The sequence below is a fragment of the Trachemys scripta genome, chromosome 9, assembly GCF_013100865.1.
Source record: "Trachemys scripta elegans isolate TJP31775 chromosome 9, CAS_Tse_1.0, whole genome shotgun sequence".
Lineage (NCBI taxonomy): Eukaryota > Metazoa > Chordata > Testudines > Emydidae > Trachemys > Trachemys scripta.
Genome location: NC_048306.1, coordinates 102,598,111 through 102,616,092, shown reverse-complemented (window position 1 = coordinate 102,616,092; position 17,982 = coordinate 102,598,111). Strand labels below are relative to the sequence as shown.

Sequence of the window (17,982 nt, the reverse complement as noted above, 5' to 3'; positions counted from 1 at the left end):
TCTGGCGAGTTAGCCCTGGGGAAGGGGCTGCACCTTTAAGCTCTCCCTCGAGGAAAGCGTGGATCTCGTTTAATTTAGTAGGTGCAGCTATGGCTTTCCAAGCTCCCGCTGAGTAATATCAGTGACCAGACCCCCTCCACCAGCTTTTGGGGTGGGGGGAAGAGAGCGGGGGGGGGTTGTAAACTTTTCCTACTGTTATGGAGCGGATTCTGTAGCTTGGTTTATTTCAGTGGAGAGCTACATCTGACTCACACCAGGTTAGGACCCCAAAGAAGCAGGCCTAACGCACGCCTGGCAGCCGTGCTTGCCATTTCAACTTGGAATTTAGGCTTGATGGGCAGGATCAATCCATCTCCCCTCGGCTCTGTAATCTGGTAACAGAACAACACTGAGCAGCCGAACAACCCAGCGCTTCCCGGGGCGCTGCAAGGGGCATCTGATCAGCTTCATGAAAAGGAACTGAACTGCTGCTAATGAAGTGAGAGCTTTGTGCACGGGCTGCATCGTCCTTCTGTCTGACCGGGCGGAGATAACAGCTACACAGCGCCTGCCTCAGCGTTGTGGGCAGGGAAACCCCTGGGCTCACGCAGCAAGCCGGGGCTCCCAGACACGAGTCAGCCAGTTTATTAGTGTCAAATAACTTCTCCAAGGAAGTGAGGCATTTATTGTATTGTAAGAGCATTCAGACAGGATCTTTGGTGTCACATTAAAAAAGGGGGAGGGGGGCGCAAGGGAGCTCTCATGGAAAACACGAGTGGCCCACCCAGCGGAGGGGCTATAGTACAGAGGCACAATCCAATATGAACAGGTAATGATACAGCCAGGGTACGGGGGCCCCGCACGCAGCCCGCCGCACGTGGGCCTGTCAGTCTGTCGTCTGGCTGGGACAGTCCAGAGTCCCGCTCACCAGGGCCGCCACACAGAGTCCGCTGTGAGCGAAGGCCCGCCGGCGGGGCCCCCAGAGCCCGGCCCGCCGTTGGGATACAATGGCACCACGGCCCCGCCAGGCGCGAAGGTGTTGGGGATGAGAAAGGCGAACTGGCCGTCCGAGGCAGGCACCAGCTGGAAGCCACCGTACACCTTGGTGGCCTCCCCTGCCGGGCTCCCCAATTTGCAAGGCATCCCGCTGAGCGGCACCACTCCGCCGCCTGGGGGTGCTGCCCCTGTGGGGATCTGCACCAGCGGCTGCCCGAAGGAGGCGTGTGGAGCCCCGGGTGGGGGCAGTGGCGGTGGCTGCGCCGGGTAGTTCATGGCGTTGATCTGGGTCATGCAGCTGGCCAGGTGACCTAGGAGACGGGTGCGCACCTCGGTGTTCACCCCCTCGCAGGTGGAGAGGAAGCGGGTCACCTCGTTCATGCACTCGCTGAAGCCGGCCCGGTACTTGCCCAGCACCGTGGGGTCCGTGCTGAGAGCAGCTGCGGGGCAGGAGGGAGAGACATAGGTCAGTGCCTGTGGGGCAAGCGGAGCAAGGCATGCCCTCTCCTCGGGCACATGTAGGCCCCCTCCCTGCTGCCCCCCTCCAACGGCAGCCCGGCTCCGTCCCCTCCCCAATATCTCACCCTATAACGTGCACGCATGGGGTCCTATACCCACTGCTGCCTCCTTCAGCCTGGTTTGCAGGACTCCCTCCCACCCCAGCCGCTGCCGCCCATCGCCTGACCTTACACCTGCTTCAGACCTGGGGTTTCCTTGTAAGGTCCTTGCTCAGCCCCCACCCCGTTGCGGTACCGGGACTCGGGCAAGGTGCCGACAAACGGATTTCCCCTCGCACCCCCCACTTTCCTCCCCTTCCCCCCGCAGCCCCCGGCCCTTCTCCCGCCTTTCGCGGCCGTGCAGGCAGCGCCGAGCGTGGGACCGGCCCGCAGCCAGGGCAGGGGGAGGCTGGAGCCGCAGCGCACCGCGGCACTCACCCGTCATCTGGGCGCGCTGCAGGCTCCGGAGATGCTTCACGGTCATCTCCAGGATATCGGCCTTCTCCAGCTTGGAGTGCCGCGAGCTCTGCGGGGAGAGAGACATGAGAGCTCCCGGCGAGCCTGGCGGGGGCCCCCCGCACCCGCCCCCGCGGCACAGCCCCACTCACGTCTTTCTTGAGCGCGTCCAGGATGAGGGTTTTCAGCTGGCTCAAGCTCTCGTTGATCCTCGCCCGCCGCCGCTTCTCCATGATGGGCTTGGAGGACTGCACGGAAAGCGGGGGAGGGAGCAGTGAGTGCCACGGCTGAGCCCCCCCCAGCCCCGCAGCGACCCCCGGCCCCGGCCCCGGCGCGGCCGCCTTTACCTTGCGGTGCTCGGACGCGGTCTTGGGCTTGTCCGGCGTGGCGCTGACGCTGGCCGGGGTCGCCGCGACCGGGGAGGAGTTTTTCTCCATCATGTCAGCGGGCATCTTCCCGCAGCGCCGTGCACCGCCCCGGGCTGGACGCGACCCTGCCGCAGGCGCTCGGGCTGCAGCCCCGGGTCAGGCGAGGCGGCTGCCGGCGGAGCGAGTCCCCCGGTGTCCCTGGCCGCCGCTATTTATAGCCCGGGCTGCACGCGAACGGCTCGTGTGAAACTTCCCAAACTTTCTTTCCCACAGTAACTTTCAGCCAATGGGAGCCGGGGACACGCGGCCCCGCTCGTGGACGGCGCCCACCCATTGGTTGCCAGGCGCAGCGACCGGCGGCCAATGGCGCACGCCTGGGCCTGGGGCACCGGAGGCTACAGTGTCAATCAAAGGCGTTTAACCCTTTCTGTGCCCGGCTTCTGCTATTGTATGTCCTTGCGGGTCTGTGTCTCTTCTGCTGGGGTGGCGGAGAGTTTGGGGCCCTTCCTGTCCTGTGTCCGAGAAGGAGCTGCACGAACGCCCGGTTAATAAGCAGGTTAATTAGCAACCTGCAAAATGACCCCCTCGGGCAAGTCATGGATTTTCTTGGCCGAGCCAGTTCCAGTATTAGGTTTTGTTCGTTGTAGCGGCAGGAGGGTGCGTGGCTGTTGTGTCTGTTCAGAGCTGTCCTGCAAAGCTACGGATGGGCCTTTCCTCCCAGCGCTGCAGGGGTCTTCTACGAAGACAAACGAAGACCCCTCATTTAGTGCCATTAAAAGATACCAGACTTGAGACCCCCTTCTTTTCTGGAGAGGGATAGAGAGAGGAAAACAGCAAATTCTGTATTTTAAAAAACGTCCCTTTTAGTTGGCCCTATATGGCTCGCTTTTAAAGTAAATGCTAAGTAGTTTGATTGTCATTGTTTATGTATTTAATTTTAAAACCGTTGGAAACAACAAAACACTGAAAGTAAATTTAACAGCTCGGCACCACCCTGATTTCTTTGGGAACTTGTGAGAGAAGTTCTAGACCATGAAGCGGATCACCCTGTTTTCTAGGTTCCAGCGCCAGAAGGAACTGCTGTGCTCCCAGTCTGACCTCCTACAGCACTGCCCCAAATCATTCCCACAGCAGATCTGTTAGAAAAATCCCAACCTTGATTTAAAAGCTGTCTGTGATGGAGAATCCACCTCAGCCCTTGGTACATTGTTCCAATGGTTAATAATAATCACTGTTAAAAAAGTACACCTTATATTCAATCTGAATGTGTCTAGCTTCAGCCATTGGACTGTGTTAGATTTATCTGACCTAGACTGAAAATCGCATCATTAACTATTTGTTCCCCCAAGTAGGCTCTTAATGACTGTAACCAAGTCTTCCTCTGTGTTCTCTTGAAGATTGCTCTCCCTGAGTCTATTACTAGAAGGCAGGTTTTCTAATCCTTTCATCATTCTTGCAGCTCTTTTTTGAACCCCCTCCAATTTTTCAACATCCTTCTCAAATTGGGGACACCAGATCTGGACACAGTTTTCCAATAGTGGTCACACCGGTGCCCAGTACAGAGGGCAAATAACCTCCTTGCTGCTACTTGAGATTCCCGTTTGTGCACCCAGCCCAACAGGGTCACATTTGCTGTTGTAGCCACAGTGCTGCAGTGGAAGCTCATGTCCTGCTGGTTATCCACCACGACCCATCCCCAAATCTTTTTCAGATCACTGCTTCCCAGGGTCGAGTCCCCCATCCTGTAAGTGTGGCCTGCATTCTTTGTTCCTAGATGGATATAGTTACATTTAGTCATACTAAAATGCATATTGTTTGTTTGCATCCAGTTCCCTGACCTGTCCTCCTCCCTATTTACTACTCCTTCGATTTTTGTGTAATCTGAAAACTTTTATCAGTTAAAGTATCATCACGTGTTAGCGTTCACACACGGGACCCTGCACATTGTATTGGGGAGGTACAAGTATGATAAAAGCACTGGAGGGACGTTGCTGATCCCCAAAGGGTCTCTGCTTTGACACTGACGGGGCATATTTAGCATCAGGTCTGAGCAAAGCTGAAATAACTGTCTAGTGGGAAAGGAGAAGTATCCTGTTCCACTTTAAATTATTTTTTAGGGTGTGAGGGACTTTTTTGCCTAATTGAAAGAGAAAAGCACCATCCTAACTACATCCCTTGCAATCCTCTTTCTTCTTTTGAGTTGCATGAGGCTAAGAGAGGGGAAATCTCTAGGAGGGGCCTCTGAATCTCGGCCTCCATTCTAGCTCTCCCATGCCCTGGCCACACAGCCGAGCCTGCAAGACCGCTGGTGCAAGAGGTTTGCAGTAAAGTGACTATAGCCCCATTGCTGTCTATAGTGTGTAATGCCTGTATCTGCAACTTTCACTCCAGCCATCTGAACAAGTGGGTTTTTTACCCACGAAAGCTTATGCCCAAAGAAATCTGTTTGTCTTTAAGGTGCCACCGGACGCCTTGTTTTTACAGCCCAAAGCTGCCCTGAGAAATCTCCCCGGGGGCTGGTGGGGGCGTGATGGGCGTCTTTCACCCCAGGCCTGCCCATGCTCCACCACTTGCCAGTCGAGCCCCGGCCGGCTCCCGGGGAGGGTGCCCGGAGCTGGCTGCGCTGAGGAGGGGACTGATGAAGCTGGGGAGGCCGGTAGCCAGATAAGGCGCCCGGAGCTGGGCGGAGAGAGACTCGAAACCCCACCGACACTGGCCGCGGGTCAGCGAACGCGGCTTTGCCGTGACCCGAGCCTGGCCCGGCTGGGGCGCTCGCAGCCGGGCGCTGGTGACAGGAGCCGGCCGGCGCTGCGAGCCGGGGGCTGGAGCACGTGCCGGGATGGTTTATGGCCGCGGCGGCTGAGGTCTGGCCGGGCGCGGGGGGAGCCAGGAAGGTAAATAGCAGCTGCTGCGTGCGAGCCTGGGAAAACCACTCCCCCTGCGCGCCGGCCGGGCCGGGAGCCAGGGCTGGCGGGGGGAGGCCGGTTCTCCCCAGCGCCGGGGCGAGGTGCCGCGCCGTGCGCCCCGGGTCGGGGCTGGCCACAGCCGCGCTCCCCCAAGCGGGTCGGGCCGGCCTGGGGCGCAGTCGGGGGGTGCAGCGGGGCGGCCGCTGCGGGGGCGCACGGGGGAGCCCTGGGGAAGCCGCGGCCCGGGCGCGTCCCGGGGGAATCCCGGCGGGAGCCGGCTCCTGCGAGCCGCCAGCCCCACCGCAGCCCGCCCCGCCTGCGGCCGCCGGTCGGGGACTGCGGGGCGGCGCCGGCCCAGCTGCTGCCGCGGGGCGGACACGTGGCGAGCGGCCGGTCTGCTCTGGGGCCCCGGGCTCCCTCCCTCCCGCGCCGCGGCGGGGCCAGATTGGCCGTGGGGGGAGCTGCCCCGGGGCCGGCCCCCGCCCCATGCCCCTGTGGGATCGGCTCTGCTCCCCGCCGGGCCCCTGGGGAGCCAGGCAGGGGCGCCTGCACCCCCCCCGCCGCACCCCTAGTGCTGGGGGCAGGACACTCCACTCCCTCCGTTTACACGGGGGATGAAATGGAGCCAGTTCTCCTCGCTGCTGCGCTGGGTTTTATACCCGGGCAGAGCCGTGGTGTCCGAGCACGCTGGGGTGAGCAGGGGGTGCAGCGGGGTACGGTGCCGAGGGAGGTGGTAGAGGGGTCGGTGTAGGGCTGGGCTGGTAGTTTTGCGGAAGAGCAGGAGGGTGTAAAGCATCCCAGCAAGACCCCCTAGGGAATGCTCCCGTTTCGGTTCTCCTGTCAGTCCGAGTTTCTAATCTAGTGTTAGAGATTGAAATGAGCGTTAAACATGTGTCCCGCGTTCACTGAATGTGTGTCTCGGGCACCAGTGCGTTTACGGAACGTTTCATCCAACGGTGGGGACTTATTTATTTGTTTTAAAGTTTTGCGCATTTTGGCCCTTGGACTCGCAAAGTGCTGGGCCCTGGCAGTCCCTGAGAGGAAAGTGCGGAACTCCTCACAGCATCAGGCCTGGGGAGGGGAACTGTTTCTGTAACCTGAGAGCCTGTCCCCCCATCAGACACAGCACTGTTCCTTGCATGCAAACAGAGCTGTAAGACCATAGCCATGAACTTAAAGCAACTTCTGTATGGGCAAGAAACTGGGATATTAAAAAGTAAATGCTGTTTGCCTTCAGAGGCAGCCTAGGTACTGTAGACATTCTTATATTTCAGGTAATTAGCTTAGCCAAATGCATGCCATAATAAAAGACCGATGCCAATATTTACCCGTTCAAGGCTCATCTGCCCTGAAGAAGTGAGTGCAGATTAGGTGGGTAGCCAAAGCTTTCTGTCATTTAAAATGAGGGTTGCGTTTACTAATGTCTGCCCTGAGGCTCGTCTGTGGGAAACATCTTCACCCACTGCAAGCAGACTGGGCCCTATCATGTTTTCGGGCAATAATGAACAATGCCTCTGTTGTTGATGTGGAGTGACAGGCTCGCGTGCGCACACACAGATTGTGAACGGCAGAGGACTTGGATACTGGTGGCAAAAAAAGGTTGCCTTAATGCTGCCCTTTTTGGGTAAAGATTTATGAGCAGCTGAATCCAGGAGGGCTCCACTCATCTGCGTTGCTTGTGCTTCTCATTGCTCGTGTATTTGGGGGTGAAGTGATCTCAGAGCGGGAAATAAATGCCACACCGACACTGGCATTACTCTAATGACTTCAGACTTTACACAGGTGTAACTCAGGAGACTCAGGCCTCGAGTGTTCGGAGCTAGATGGGCTCGTTAATGTCAAGAGGGAGAAGTGGCTCCTTTGGTGGTGAACTGGTGTGGTCCTTTTTTGGCACTGGGAAAACTCCGAGAACTGTCTCTCCCTGACAGGCAGCGGTGAATACGGCCAATCGCTAGCCTGCGTTTTCTCTCACAACGAATGTTCGTTTTGGCAGCTTTGCTACTTCAAATGCTTTAATGTTGACTTTCAAATCATAAAACAAGCAAATGCAGAGGCACACGCTGGGAGACGTCTGTCCCTCTGCTTTGATTGGGCTGTTGTCCCTTTGCAGTACCTAAATCTGGCTGGGACATTTTGTGGGGTTAGTTTAAAAAAAATTGCTGAAGGACTTGCCTTCCCCCCCCCTCCCCCCCCCCCCGCCTGACTGACTTTCTCACACTCTGATTCCCATAGTCTGCCAGCTAAGTTTGAGTCACCCTGCCAAGAGCTAGACTTGGCCTATTCAAAGGCTTTAAAAAAAAAAAAAAAAAAGTACACACAGCAATGTTTTTCCTACTCCTCCAGTACCTGATCCGCACCTGTACGGGGCTGATCCCACACGTATCACCTGATCTTGTCTTTTCAGAGAGCGTGAGAAAAATAAAGTTCAGGAAAGAAGAGACATGTTTGCAGATCTCACCAGAGGAAAAGCTCTGATCCCTGCAGAGACTTGTGTACACAGCATCACAGCTTAAAAAAAAGTGTCATGTTTTAAACTACAGAAAAGTACAAATCTAGATTTTCTTTTTGATCCTTGCTTCAGTGAGAAGTCTTCTGATTTAAAAACAAATAGAATCCTTCAGTGTATTAAATTTAATTCCAGATGAGCAATATTTGACATAAGCTTCAATTAGTTAGAGACTTTGACAAATTAATAAAGAACAGATCAAGAGGGTGAACCAGAGGTGTAACTGCTAATGATTCTTTTCTTTCTACTCCTTATGGAGATGTCCCATTTGATGGAATAGTGAGTGATAATCTCAATGTGGAATTTTTTTTAACTAGCCTATAGAATTCTACAGTGGGGACAAAATTCTCTATTCTATTTATAGGATTATTTGAAAAGTCTGTAGAAAAGATATCATTCTTCAATTCTATATATTCAGAGTGTAGTTTCTGTATAACTCAATTAGTTTCATTATTTTTATGCGATTATTATAGGATTTTTTCATAGGGATGAAAAATAACTTGTTCCATTGGATTTTAAACAGTGTCTGGGGAGGGGGCATGCACTGGTATAAATGACTTGGTTCAAGATCTTGACCCATCTTGCACTGTGAAATGCCGTATGTGTAATAATTGTGATCACAGATAAGGAGGGGATGGATACTACTTCCCTAGGTAAATGCTCTTCATTTTAGTTAGCATGTGGGCTGAATGTTTCAGTACAAGCTCAACTGTTCAAGGAATGAATTGAGATAGTTGGAAGCAGGGATTTTAATGACACTAGAGATGTGGTGGAACTCAGTGCACCAGTACATCCCTGAACTACACGATATCTTAACATCGAATGTGTCTGCAGGACTGTTTACAACGGTGCTGGGCGCTGACCCGAATGAAGAGAGGTGGGCTAAAACAGGATGCCACCTGCTGGAAATGTGGGAGGAAAAGGCGAGATTGCTATGTCTCTGCGGCAGACCTTTGAGCAAGAAGCTGGGGACTGAATACATTTCACTCTGGGCAATCTCATTTCTAGAGACCCAAACGTGTTCAGGGACTTTGGGACCTAGGGAATCTAAACAGAATGTGGAAAACAAATCTCATTTAAGAGCTCGGGTAATTACTAGAAAAGATTATGCAGGCTGGGAACTGGTAATTGAACACTGAGCCTTTCACCTCTCGGTCACTGAGTGAAACCCTGCCCAGGTCACGACTGGAAGCTGTTACCCTTCCGCTGGCTGGTATGTGGCCGAGGTGACTGCACTTCTGTTTTAGTGGACAAGGCCCCACATCCCAGCTGTCTCTGATTGGCAGTCTCTGCCAGATGGCACGAGCAGGCCCAATAGCAGCCTAAAATGGGGGGTGGCCTCATGTGCAAATTATTCACAAAGTGCTTTGATAAGTGTGAGGGGATTCGGTCTCCGTCGCTGTGCACCAAAGAGCAGCAACTGTCAGACCGTGGCTCTGGTCCCCATGCTGGTTTGCTATCCCTTAGACATAGAGGTGTTCCCTTAGAAATCACCAGTGTGGCCCCGTGGTGAGATTTTTAAGGCCAAAAAGGATGATTGTGATTATCTAGTCTGACGTGCTGCATAACACGGGCCAGAGAACCGCACCCAGTAATCCCTGCAGCGAGCCCATAACTTCTGTTGAGCCAGCGCCCAGGGCATTGCTGGAGCCAAGCACTATTCGTGCTGGTAGTTTGGGGACGTGGTCACCATGACAACCCTTGGGCTGTGTTCTGCAGGAAGGTGCTCAAGGCCCCGTTTTCCCCGTGGCAGGACGCTGCTCCATGAGCCAGACCTGGCAGCATATCCCCTCGTTCTTCCAGAGGGGAAGCGGGGTCAGTTTGCCCACCCGCGTGAGGCAGGGCTGCCAACTTTCTAATTCCAGAAAACTGAAGACCTTTGCCCTGCCCCCGTCCTGCCCCTTCCCTGAAGCCCCCCCCACCTGCTCACTTCAGCTCCCCTCCCCCCTCGTTTGGCCACCCTAGCTGCAGGAGACTTCCCGTGCCCACGGGCCCCTGGCCCAGGGGGCTGCAGTGTTGCCGTGCCTGGTGTGAAGGTTGGGCCCCAGAGCAAAGGGGCTGGAGGCTGGCCGCCTGGCACTGGGGGGCTCTGCTCTGCCTGGGCCCCGGGCTGCTGGCTGAGTTTCATTGTCTGGTTTTATTGCCTTTTTATTTTCTCTCTCTGATTTATGATGGTGCCCGGGAGGACTCCACTCTTCCAGGGGCTGCTTAAATCACCCAGCCGGGAAGGCAGGAGGGTGGGCTGGAGGTGGAAAAGATGGGGGGGTGGAGGAGAGAGGATGGGGAGGGATAAAGGCCAAGGACGAGAGCAGGGTGGGGATGAGAGGGGGCAGTGAAGGAGAAAGGAGTGGGCATGGGGGGGTCTGTGGGTGGATGGGGATGCAGGGGGAGGCAGAAGGCTACGGATGCATGAGGATGCGGGGGGCACAGGGATGTATAGTGACATAATGGGAGTGCAGCAGTGTATGGAGGTGATTGGGGTGCAGGGCTGTGGGGGGTGAGGGACAGGGATGAGATGGGGAGGGCTGCAGTGAGGGGATTGGGATGGGGAGGGATGCGGGGGTTGGGATAGGGTGGGATGCAATGAGGGGGATGGGATGGGGAGGGATGCAGTGAGGGGATTGGGACGGAGAGGGATGCGGGGGTTGGGACAGGGTGGGATGCAGTGAGGGGGATGGGATGGAGAGGGATGCAGTGAGGGGATTGGGACAGGGAGGGATGCAGTGAGGGGAATGCAGGGCTGGGGGGGGAGTTGCGCAGCATCTGGGGCTGCTGGGGCCAGTGGCAGACTCAGGAGGACTATCCTGGCCAGGGGTGGGGGCGATGTTGTCCGGCCGGGCCCGGCCCTGACTCCCCAAGGTGGCTGGGCCGGGCTGGGTGCTGGGTTCGTCTCATTCTCCTCCCTGCCAGCAGCCCCATTCCCAGCACTCTGAGACGGGGATACGCACCTCGAACTCCTGGGTGCTGGCCATGGGGCGACAGACGCTGCTCGCCATGGGGCACGTGCCACAGCTCAAGCCGAGCCGTGCGAGAAGGCCGGGCAGCAGCGGGAGAGGCGCACGCCAAGACCCCACAACAGCCGCCTGCGGGGTGCTCCCGAGTCGCGCTAGTTGGTTCCCTGCCCTGCCCTGGCCAATGGGAGCTGCGCCTGTGGGCGGGGGGTGGGGCAGCACGCGGACCCCCCGGCCGCCCCTAAGCCTAGGAGCTGGACGGTGCAGAGGCTAGCAAGGAGCCCGCCAGCCCCGCTGTGCACTGCCGCCAACCAGACAGTCAACGGCCCGGCCAGCGGTGCGCGGGTTTCCACTGCGATCCAGGATCTTATGGAAGCTGTGGCAGACAGGAGGTGGTCAGCAGAGGGCCCTGCCGCCTGGCCTCAGCGGCTGCCGCTGGCCTGTGGGAAGCAGTTGTCTGCTGCAGCTGTGGCTATTCCCTGAGCCCCACGGTCGTGAGGGGGAGCAGGGCCGCTTCACGCTGCTCTGGGCCGTGTCATTTGCCCCGGCTTCCAACCCAGCTTGGGGAGGAAGAGTCTGGAGAAGCCGAGCTAGCTGCCAACCCTGCCCCGCCAGCTCCTGCCTGGCCTCTCCCTGCTGTACGGAGCCCCACAGAGTGGCCTTCCTGGGGAGTGGGGACGGACTCCTCTCTGGGCCCCTCGTGAATGGTGACTATGGCAGAGCAGAAGCTGGGAGCTGGGAATCGTACCGGGGGGGTTCCATGGAACGTGAGGCAAGGCTGGCGAGATGTTTCGGGGGGGGGGAGGGGTGGGATTAACCTGCTCCGCAGTCCCATACCGCGCATACGTGGCTGGATACTGTGGCTGTATCTGGCTCTCTAATTAGCTTCCCCAATTAGCAGGGGGACCGATGCCCATGTGCCCTAGCTTCACCTCTTCTACTTTCTACTAGCCTTTCTCCTGTGTGTCCGTGGGCCCTTGGCTGGGGGGTTATCTCCGAAGCAGCTGACCCCTCCCTCTTTCTGTGAGGAGCAGGAGAGAGTGACCAGATGCCCCAGCATTAGGGGCTTTGTCTTATATAGGCAACCAACCCCCCCACCCCAACTTTTCACACTTGCTATCTGGTCACCCTTGCGCAGGGTCATCGCTGTACAATGATTGTGAGGGCACGGAGTGGTCCTTACAATGTATATTTGTGCCTCGTCTGGTCGATAGGGAAGAGACTTCAGCGCTGGAGCCGAGTAGCACCACTGACGTGACCAAGGGTAGGAGCTTAAAAAGCACTTTGCTGAACCAGACATCGTTATCTCACACAGAGGGGCGCTGCCTCTCAGCCCCGCGGGCTGCTCGGTCTTGTGTCTCTGAAGAGTTTGGTAGCCAGGAACAGAAAACCTGGATGTGAGGGAAAGAAAGATCTCTGTCAAGCTGCTTGATTCAATTCCCGTGGGCTGTCTGCAAGCTCCTGGCCTGCACAAAGCAGGAAATACTGAATGAGAACATACAGTTGACCCTTACATGGCAAGCGCTAAACAAATCCATCTCTTCAGCAGTGAGCAGTCCCTGGGGTGCAGAGAAGGGATGTGCCCAGACAGCTGTGAAATGCTGCACATGTAGGAGGGACAGGAAACTCCTTCCTGACCATCTCACAGAGGTCAGTTTATACCCTGAATTACACCCCTTCACATAACACACAAACCAGGGGTCACCCAAGGAAATTAAAAGGCAGCAGGTTTAAAACAAACAAAAGGAAGTATTTCTTCACACAAGGCACAGTCAACCTGTGGAACTTGTTGCCAAGAGATGTTGTGAGGGCCAGAAGTATAACTGGGTTCAAAAAACAACTAGGTAAGTTAATGGAGGATAGGCCCATCAATGGCTGTTAGCCAGGAGGGTCAGGGCCACAACCTAAGTTCCCTCTAAACTGCGCAGCCATGCAGTAGGCTATAGAGAGCCACGCAGGCGCACAGCCACTGGGGCCCGGTGGGGAGGGGAGTAAGTTGGGGTGTGCAGGGCTGCTGCGGGCCTCTCCCACAGCCCCGGAGCTCCTGTCGCCGGGGAGAGGCGCCTTCTCCCCGGCCCTGGAGCTCCTGATGGCGGGAAGAAGGCTGGGGGGAGTCCTCTGGATCCAGCCCTGGGGCAGCCTGCACCCCAAACTTCTCATCCCTGGCCCCACCCCAGAGTCTGCACCCCTAGCTGGAGCCCTCACCCCTCCCCACACCCCAATGCTCTGTCCCAGCCCTGAGCCCCCTCCCACATCCTGAAGCCTTCATCCACAACCCCATCTCAGAGCCCTCACCTCTAGCCGGAACCCTCACCTTCACAGCCCAGCCCTCTGCCCCATCCCTGAACCCTCTCCCATACCCCAAACCCCTCATCCCCGGCCCCACCGCAGAGCCTGCATCCCCAGCCAGAATCCTCACCCTCCTGCCCACTAAGCCCGACCCTCTGCCCTAGCCCTGGACGCCCCTCCCACATCCCAAACCCCTTATCCTGGCCCACCCCAGAGCCTGCATCCCCAGCCAGAGTCCTCACCCCACCACACCCCAATCCTCTGCTCTTGTCCTGAGCCCCCTCCCACACTCTGAACCCCTCAGGCCCACCCCCGCCACACATCACCTCAATATTGGTACACATAACAAAATTCATTCTGCACATGGATATAAAAAATTGGAACATTGGCCACAACCCAATGTTCTGGGGGTCCTAAACCTCTGACTGCCAGAGGCTGGGACTGGACGACAGATGATGCATCACTCGATACTTGCCCTGTTCTATTCATTCCCTCTGACGCATCTGGCATTGGGCACTGTTCAAAGACAGGATATTGGGCTAGATGGAGAATCGGTCTGACCCGGTCTGGCTGTTCTTATGTTCTTAGATCATAGCTTTCGCTGGAATAGCTACGACTATTATTATTGGCCATAAAATTATACAATCTTTTCGGTAACACAGTCTTCCTCTTGCCCAGTGAGTGCTCCAGTCTAGTCTTCTGAACTCGGGTGTTTAGCTGAAATATTTCCCTTTCTGAAAGGAAACCAGGCCTGGGAGCTGGGACTAAGGGTAGAACCAGGGGCCTACTGATTTTTGGGTGCTAAATATGAACCAGCTTGCAGGTGCCAGCTTTCCAGAACGTGCGGAGCACCCGAAACCGGTTTTCAGTTTTGAAGATTTTGGGGCCCTGATCTTTAGATTTAGTTCTTTCAAATGTGCCTGTAATTGATTTTCAAAACTAGGATTTAAACAATTCAGACACAGCAGACCTCTTAGGCGCTGCTCTCACTAATCCTCCCAAACGTGTGTGTGAATGTCAGTTCCTCCAATATAGAAAAGTCTCTCTTCTGTGCTCCACGCAGGAGAAAAAGGAAATTCAGTCATTTTCCCAACGCAGGTGGGACAGTGTCCGTCAGGGAAAGCTGATTTTACTTATTAAAAGCAAAGAAAGCCTTGCACCACCTGGAGCGTCTGGTCCGTGACGACCTCTAGTCCCTGTGCGCAATTCCAGGCGCTCACCATTACTGTCCTTGTCTGCTCTCTCTTCATTGGTTTTTCTCACCCATTTGTTGCAGCTTGTCTAACCTGGGGCCCCAGCCCTGGAACACGTTTCCCGTGGCCGGATGTATACGCTGGCACACATTTCATAGACTTGAAAGCCAGAGGAGACCATTAGATCATCTACTCTGACCCTCTGGTATAACACGGGCCATTACATTTCCTCCCATTACCCCTAGATTGAGTCTAATGATTTGGGTTGGACTAAAGTATTTCAGCGCTCAGGAGATTAACCTGTGTGCGCCACAGGCGGAGAACAGGAGAGACCAAGGTGCCACCAATGGCCGAGGCCCCTGCAATGGGAGGGAATTGATTATGTGAGATATGCCCAGATGATGCCAGCAGGTGAACCACACCCCTGCACTGCAGAGGAAAGCGAAAAACCTTCAAGGTCCCTGCCAATCTGAGCAGAAGGTGGGTGGGATTTCTTCCCAGCTCGAGATCTGGAGTTTGCATCTGACCCTGAGCATGTGAGCAAGGTGCACCAGCCAGGGAGCTAAGAAATCCAACTGGAGAATCTGTGTGTTAGCTCTTTGGGGAAAGGTTCTTCACTTAGTATGCACTAGTGCAGTACCTAGCGCAGGTGGCCCCAATCCTGAGTGTGCCACCTAGGACCTACCTACCCAATCCAAATAATAACTCATATTCGCTGTCACGTTTACATTTCCAGGTCATTCATAAAGAGAAGAAAGGGGATTGGTTTTGCTAGTGCATTTTGGCTTTCTATAAAATGTGCCAACTGATCAGAGTTATCAAATATTATTTATGAAACGGTGTCACCAAGGGTAGAGAAATGTGTAAATTGGATGGTGTCATTTCTATCCTGGGAATAACAAGCTAAAGGAGACACCGCTGAGTAAATGCAGACAGAGGCATCTGGAAAAAACTTGTGATTCTTAAAGCAGATCTCCCCATTACAATAAAGTACTCCTGAGGGCATTCTGCACCAAAACATTACAAATTCTGTACACAGTATTTTAAAATTCTGCAAGTTTTATTTGTCAATAAATAAATGCAGAGGCTCCAACATGGCAGGGGGGAGCACAGGCCACTGGCTGTATGAAGGTGGGAGATCATCCTGCAGACCTCCCACCCCCGGGACACGGACTCAGCAGTGAGGCTGCACCCAACCCTGATGCAGCACAAGGCCTGGGCCTGCCCCAGAAACACCCTGGGGCCCTGCCCCTCTGCGCCAGGTGCACCAGGTGTGGAGCAGGCAGGCTCAACCAGGCAGGAGCCAAGTGTGGAGAGGCTCAGTGTGTGGGGATCCAGGTGTGGGGTGAGAGGATTCTGTGTGGGACAATCTGGGTGCAGGCAGCTGAGTGGGGGGTCTAGGTGAGGGGGATCTGGATGCACAGAGGCTTGTTGTGGGGGTTCCAGATGCAGGGGCAATGGGACTCTGCGATGGGTGTGAGGGTCTCAGCAGTGGGGTCTGGGTGCTGGGGGAGTGGGGCTTGGTGGGGGTCTGGGTGCAGCTAGTTGGGAGTCAGTGGCATGGGGGTCTGGATGTGGGAGCTCAGGGTGGTGCAGGAGGGTGGGATTATCAGGGTGGGGGGTTGAGTGCAGGGAGCTCAGTGGGGGGGTCGTGTGGCTGGAGGGGAGGGGGTCCAGCGGCAGGGGGGCTCCAGATGCAGGGGTTGAGGTTCAGTGGGGTGGGGTTTGGGTATGGAGGGCTAGGGGGGTTCTGGATGTACCGGGTGAGGCTTGGCAAGGGTGTCTGGGTATGGGAGGTCCAGATGCATGGGGTGGATGTGGGAGCAACTCCCCATACAGTGACCCCTCCTCACACAGCGGAGAAGCGATGGGGGCAGGAGGCAGGGGAGGATGCGGAGCTTCCTGCAGCTGTGGGCGGTTTCTGTGGGTGGGTCTGACACAGTCCCAGACAGTCCTTGCAAGGGAAGAGAAAGTTCTGTCCTCTCCTGCCTCCAGCCCAGCCAGGACTAGTAGCTGATCCTGGCTCAGGGTAGGAGCCACTGGGGTTTCCCCAGCCTCGCGGTGATTAACCGCTCCACCAGCTGCTCCAGGTGTGTGAAACGATGTGCCTGCTCTGCTAGGGAGTGGTGCGTGACTGCTCTTGCAGCTTCCATTTGCTTCCCTGTCAGAAAGTCATTTTTCTGTGGGAAAGCCAAGAAACCTGCGGGAGACATGAATTCTGCGCACGCGCAGTGGTGCAGAATCCCCCCAGGAGTAAATAAAGACAATTCATGCTCAACGGCTGGAATTCATGCTAGTGTAGAGGGGCCAGCACAAAGAGCCGCTTAAGACTCATCATGCACCATGTAAATCCTGCTATGGTCAGCTTGGGCACTTGACCAGAATTCTCTTGGTTATATAAGAGGAGGGAGCTAGCAGGACATTCTCTTTGAGGGCTCCGGGGCTCTGCCTAGAGCCTTTATTGCTTTAAACTGAGCTAACGGGAGCGCTGCCTTAGCCCGTCAGCCCTAGGATATTAGAGTGACAAGGTGGGTGAGGTCGCGTCTTTGATTGGATCAGCTTCTTCCAGTGAAAGAGACACGATTTGGAGCGAACATAAGGCTCCCCAGACCTGAGGAGGAGCTCTGGCTAAGCGCGAAAGCGTCTCTCTTTCACCAGAAGAAGTCGGTCCAATAAACGATATTACCCCCCACCCCTGCACCGTGTCTGTCTAACGGAATAGAAATAAACTCACACCACAGAGGCTACTAACAGCCACTGCTGGTGCCGACCAGGGCTAGAAGCAAGTCAGTGATCTAGATGGGAAAAGGCTCTTAGCTTATTCCCTGTCTGTTTGTTTCTAGGCCACATGCGTCAGGTGTCGAGCAGGGTTCCAGTTGTGGAGGTGGTTTTGAGATATGGCAGGAGACACTGGGCTCGGGTCACTGGCTCATTGCTGTTCACACAGGCCATTGCACTGCCGTTGGAGAAGGACCAAATGGGCCTGCGTTAGAACCCAAGGGATCCAACAAGGGTATGAACTCTCCAAGCCTTATTTCCAATACTCCCCATGGGCCTATTTTAAAGGAACAGTGAGTCATTTCCATCTGTCTCTTCCCAGGCTGATCAGATTTATTTAGTTATTTATTTTAGTAAAATATATGGACTTTTCAAACCTTTCACTGGCCTCGTCACAATCCTTTTTTGGCCTAGAGCTGGACTGCGGCTGCATCGATTGTTCAGAGCTCAGAGACCTGCGTTTTGTAAAGAGGGTATCTGTCTCCTTTGTGATGTAATGGGTGCCATGGCCAGTAATTTCACACTCAGATTCCTAAAGTGACACATTTAGGCATCTGGATAAGAGACCCGAGTCACAAAGATGCTGAGGCCCTGCCGCTCGCATTGATGTCGCTGGGCACTGTGAGGGCCTAGAGGCCACTTTATTAAGGTGCCTAGGTTTAGGGTAATAAGTTTGAAACTTTTGTCTGGTGGTTTCTGGCACGTTCTTCTCTTTTAATCACGTGTAGGGCTACGTGCTCTCTGAGCTCTTAGGAGATCAACAAGGGAGCATTCATTCAGTGAAAGCGTTCATAGAAAAGTGCATTTTCACATTTTGCCTTTATAAAAACATGACAGGCCACCTCAAATATTATGCACTGCACTTCTGGACGCCTGCCCACATTTCTGTCTGATGATCGTCCCAGGATCTGCTGATAGGGCCATCCATCAGCAACCGGCAGGACCACTACACAGGAATTACACCTTGGCAATGTAAGAAACTTGCAAAGGTTTGTAAATCATGACTGTGATGGAACACACCCCTGCATTCACACCCTGCACACTACTGTAATAATCTTTGTAC

At 55.2% G+C, this 17,982-nt stretch overlaps 1 protein-coding gene across 3 annotated transcripts; it reads right to left on the bottom strand.

Annotated features, from left to right (window-relative positions):
• Positions 1-622: 622 nt before the first annotated feature.
• On the bottom strand, positions 623-2,550 carry HES1 (hes family bHLH transcription factor 1). 3 transcript variants are annotated; one of them, XM_034782521.1, is made up of 4 exons: positions 2,276-2,539; positions 2,081-2,176; positions 1,911-1,998; positions 623-1,415 (listed from the first exon to the last, which is right to left on the bottom strand). In XM_034782521.1, exons 1-4 carry the CDS (start codon positions 2,378-2,380, stop codon positions 904-906), a joined length of 801 nt encoding a protein of 266 aa, XP_034638412.1. In that variant the 5' UTR covers positions 2,381-2,539; the 3' UTR covers positions 623-903. The 3 variants fall into 3 exon arrangements, with proteins under 3 accessions (XP_034638412.1, XP_034638411.1, XP_034638410.1); XM_034782520.1 differs by having other exon boundaries at positions 2,081-2,550; XM_034782519.1 differs by having other exon boundaries at positions 1,911-2,176; positions 2,276-2,541.
• Positions 2,551-17,982: the final 15,432 nt, after the last annotated feature.

Excerpts from the sequence above, each read along its gene's own strand:
- HES1 (XM_034782519.1), bottom strand. The coding sequence starts at position 2,380 with ATGCCCGCTGACATGATGGAGAAAAACTCCTCCCCGGTCGCGGCGACC. Across the intron at positions 2,177-2,275 it reads CCGCGTCCGAGCACCGCAAG|TCCTCCAAGCCCATCATGGA; the intron begins GTAAAGGCGGCC and ends CTTTCCGTGCAG. Across the intron at positions 1,416-1,910 it reads GCAGCGCGCCCAGATGACGG|CTGCTCTCAGCACGGACCCC; the intron begins GTGAGTGCCGCG and ends CCTGCCCCGCAG.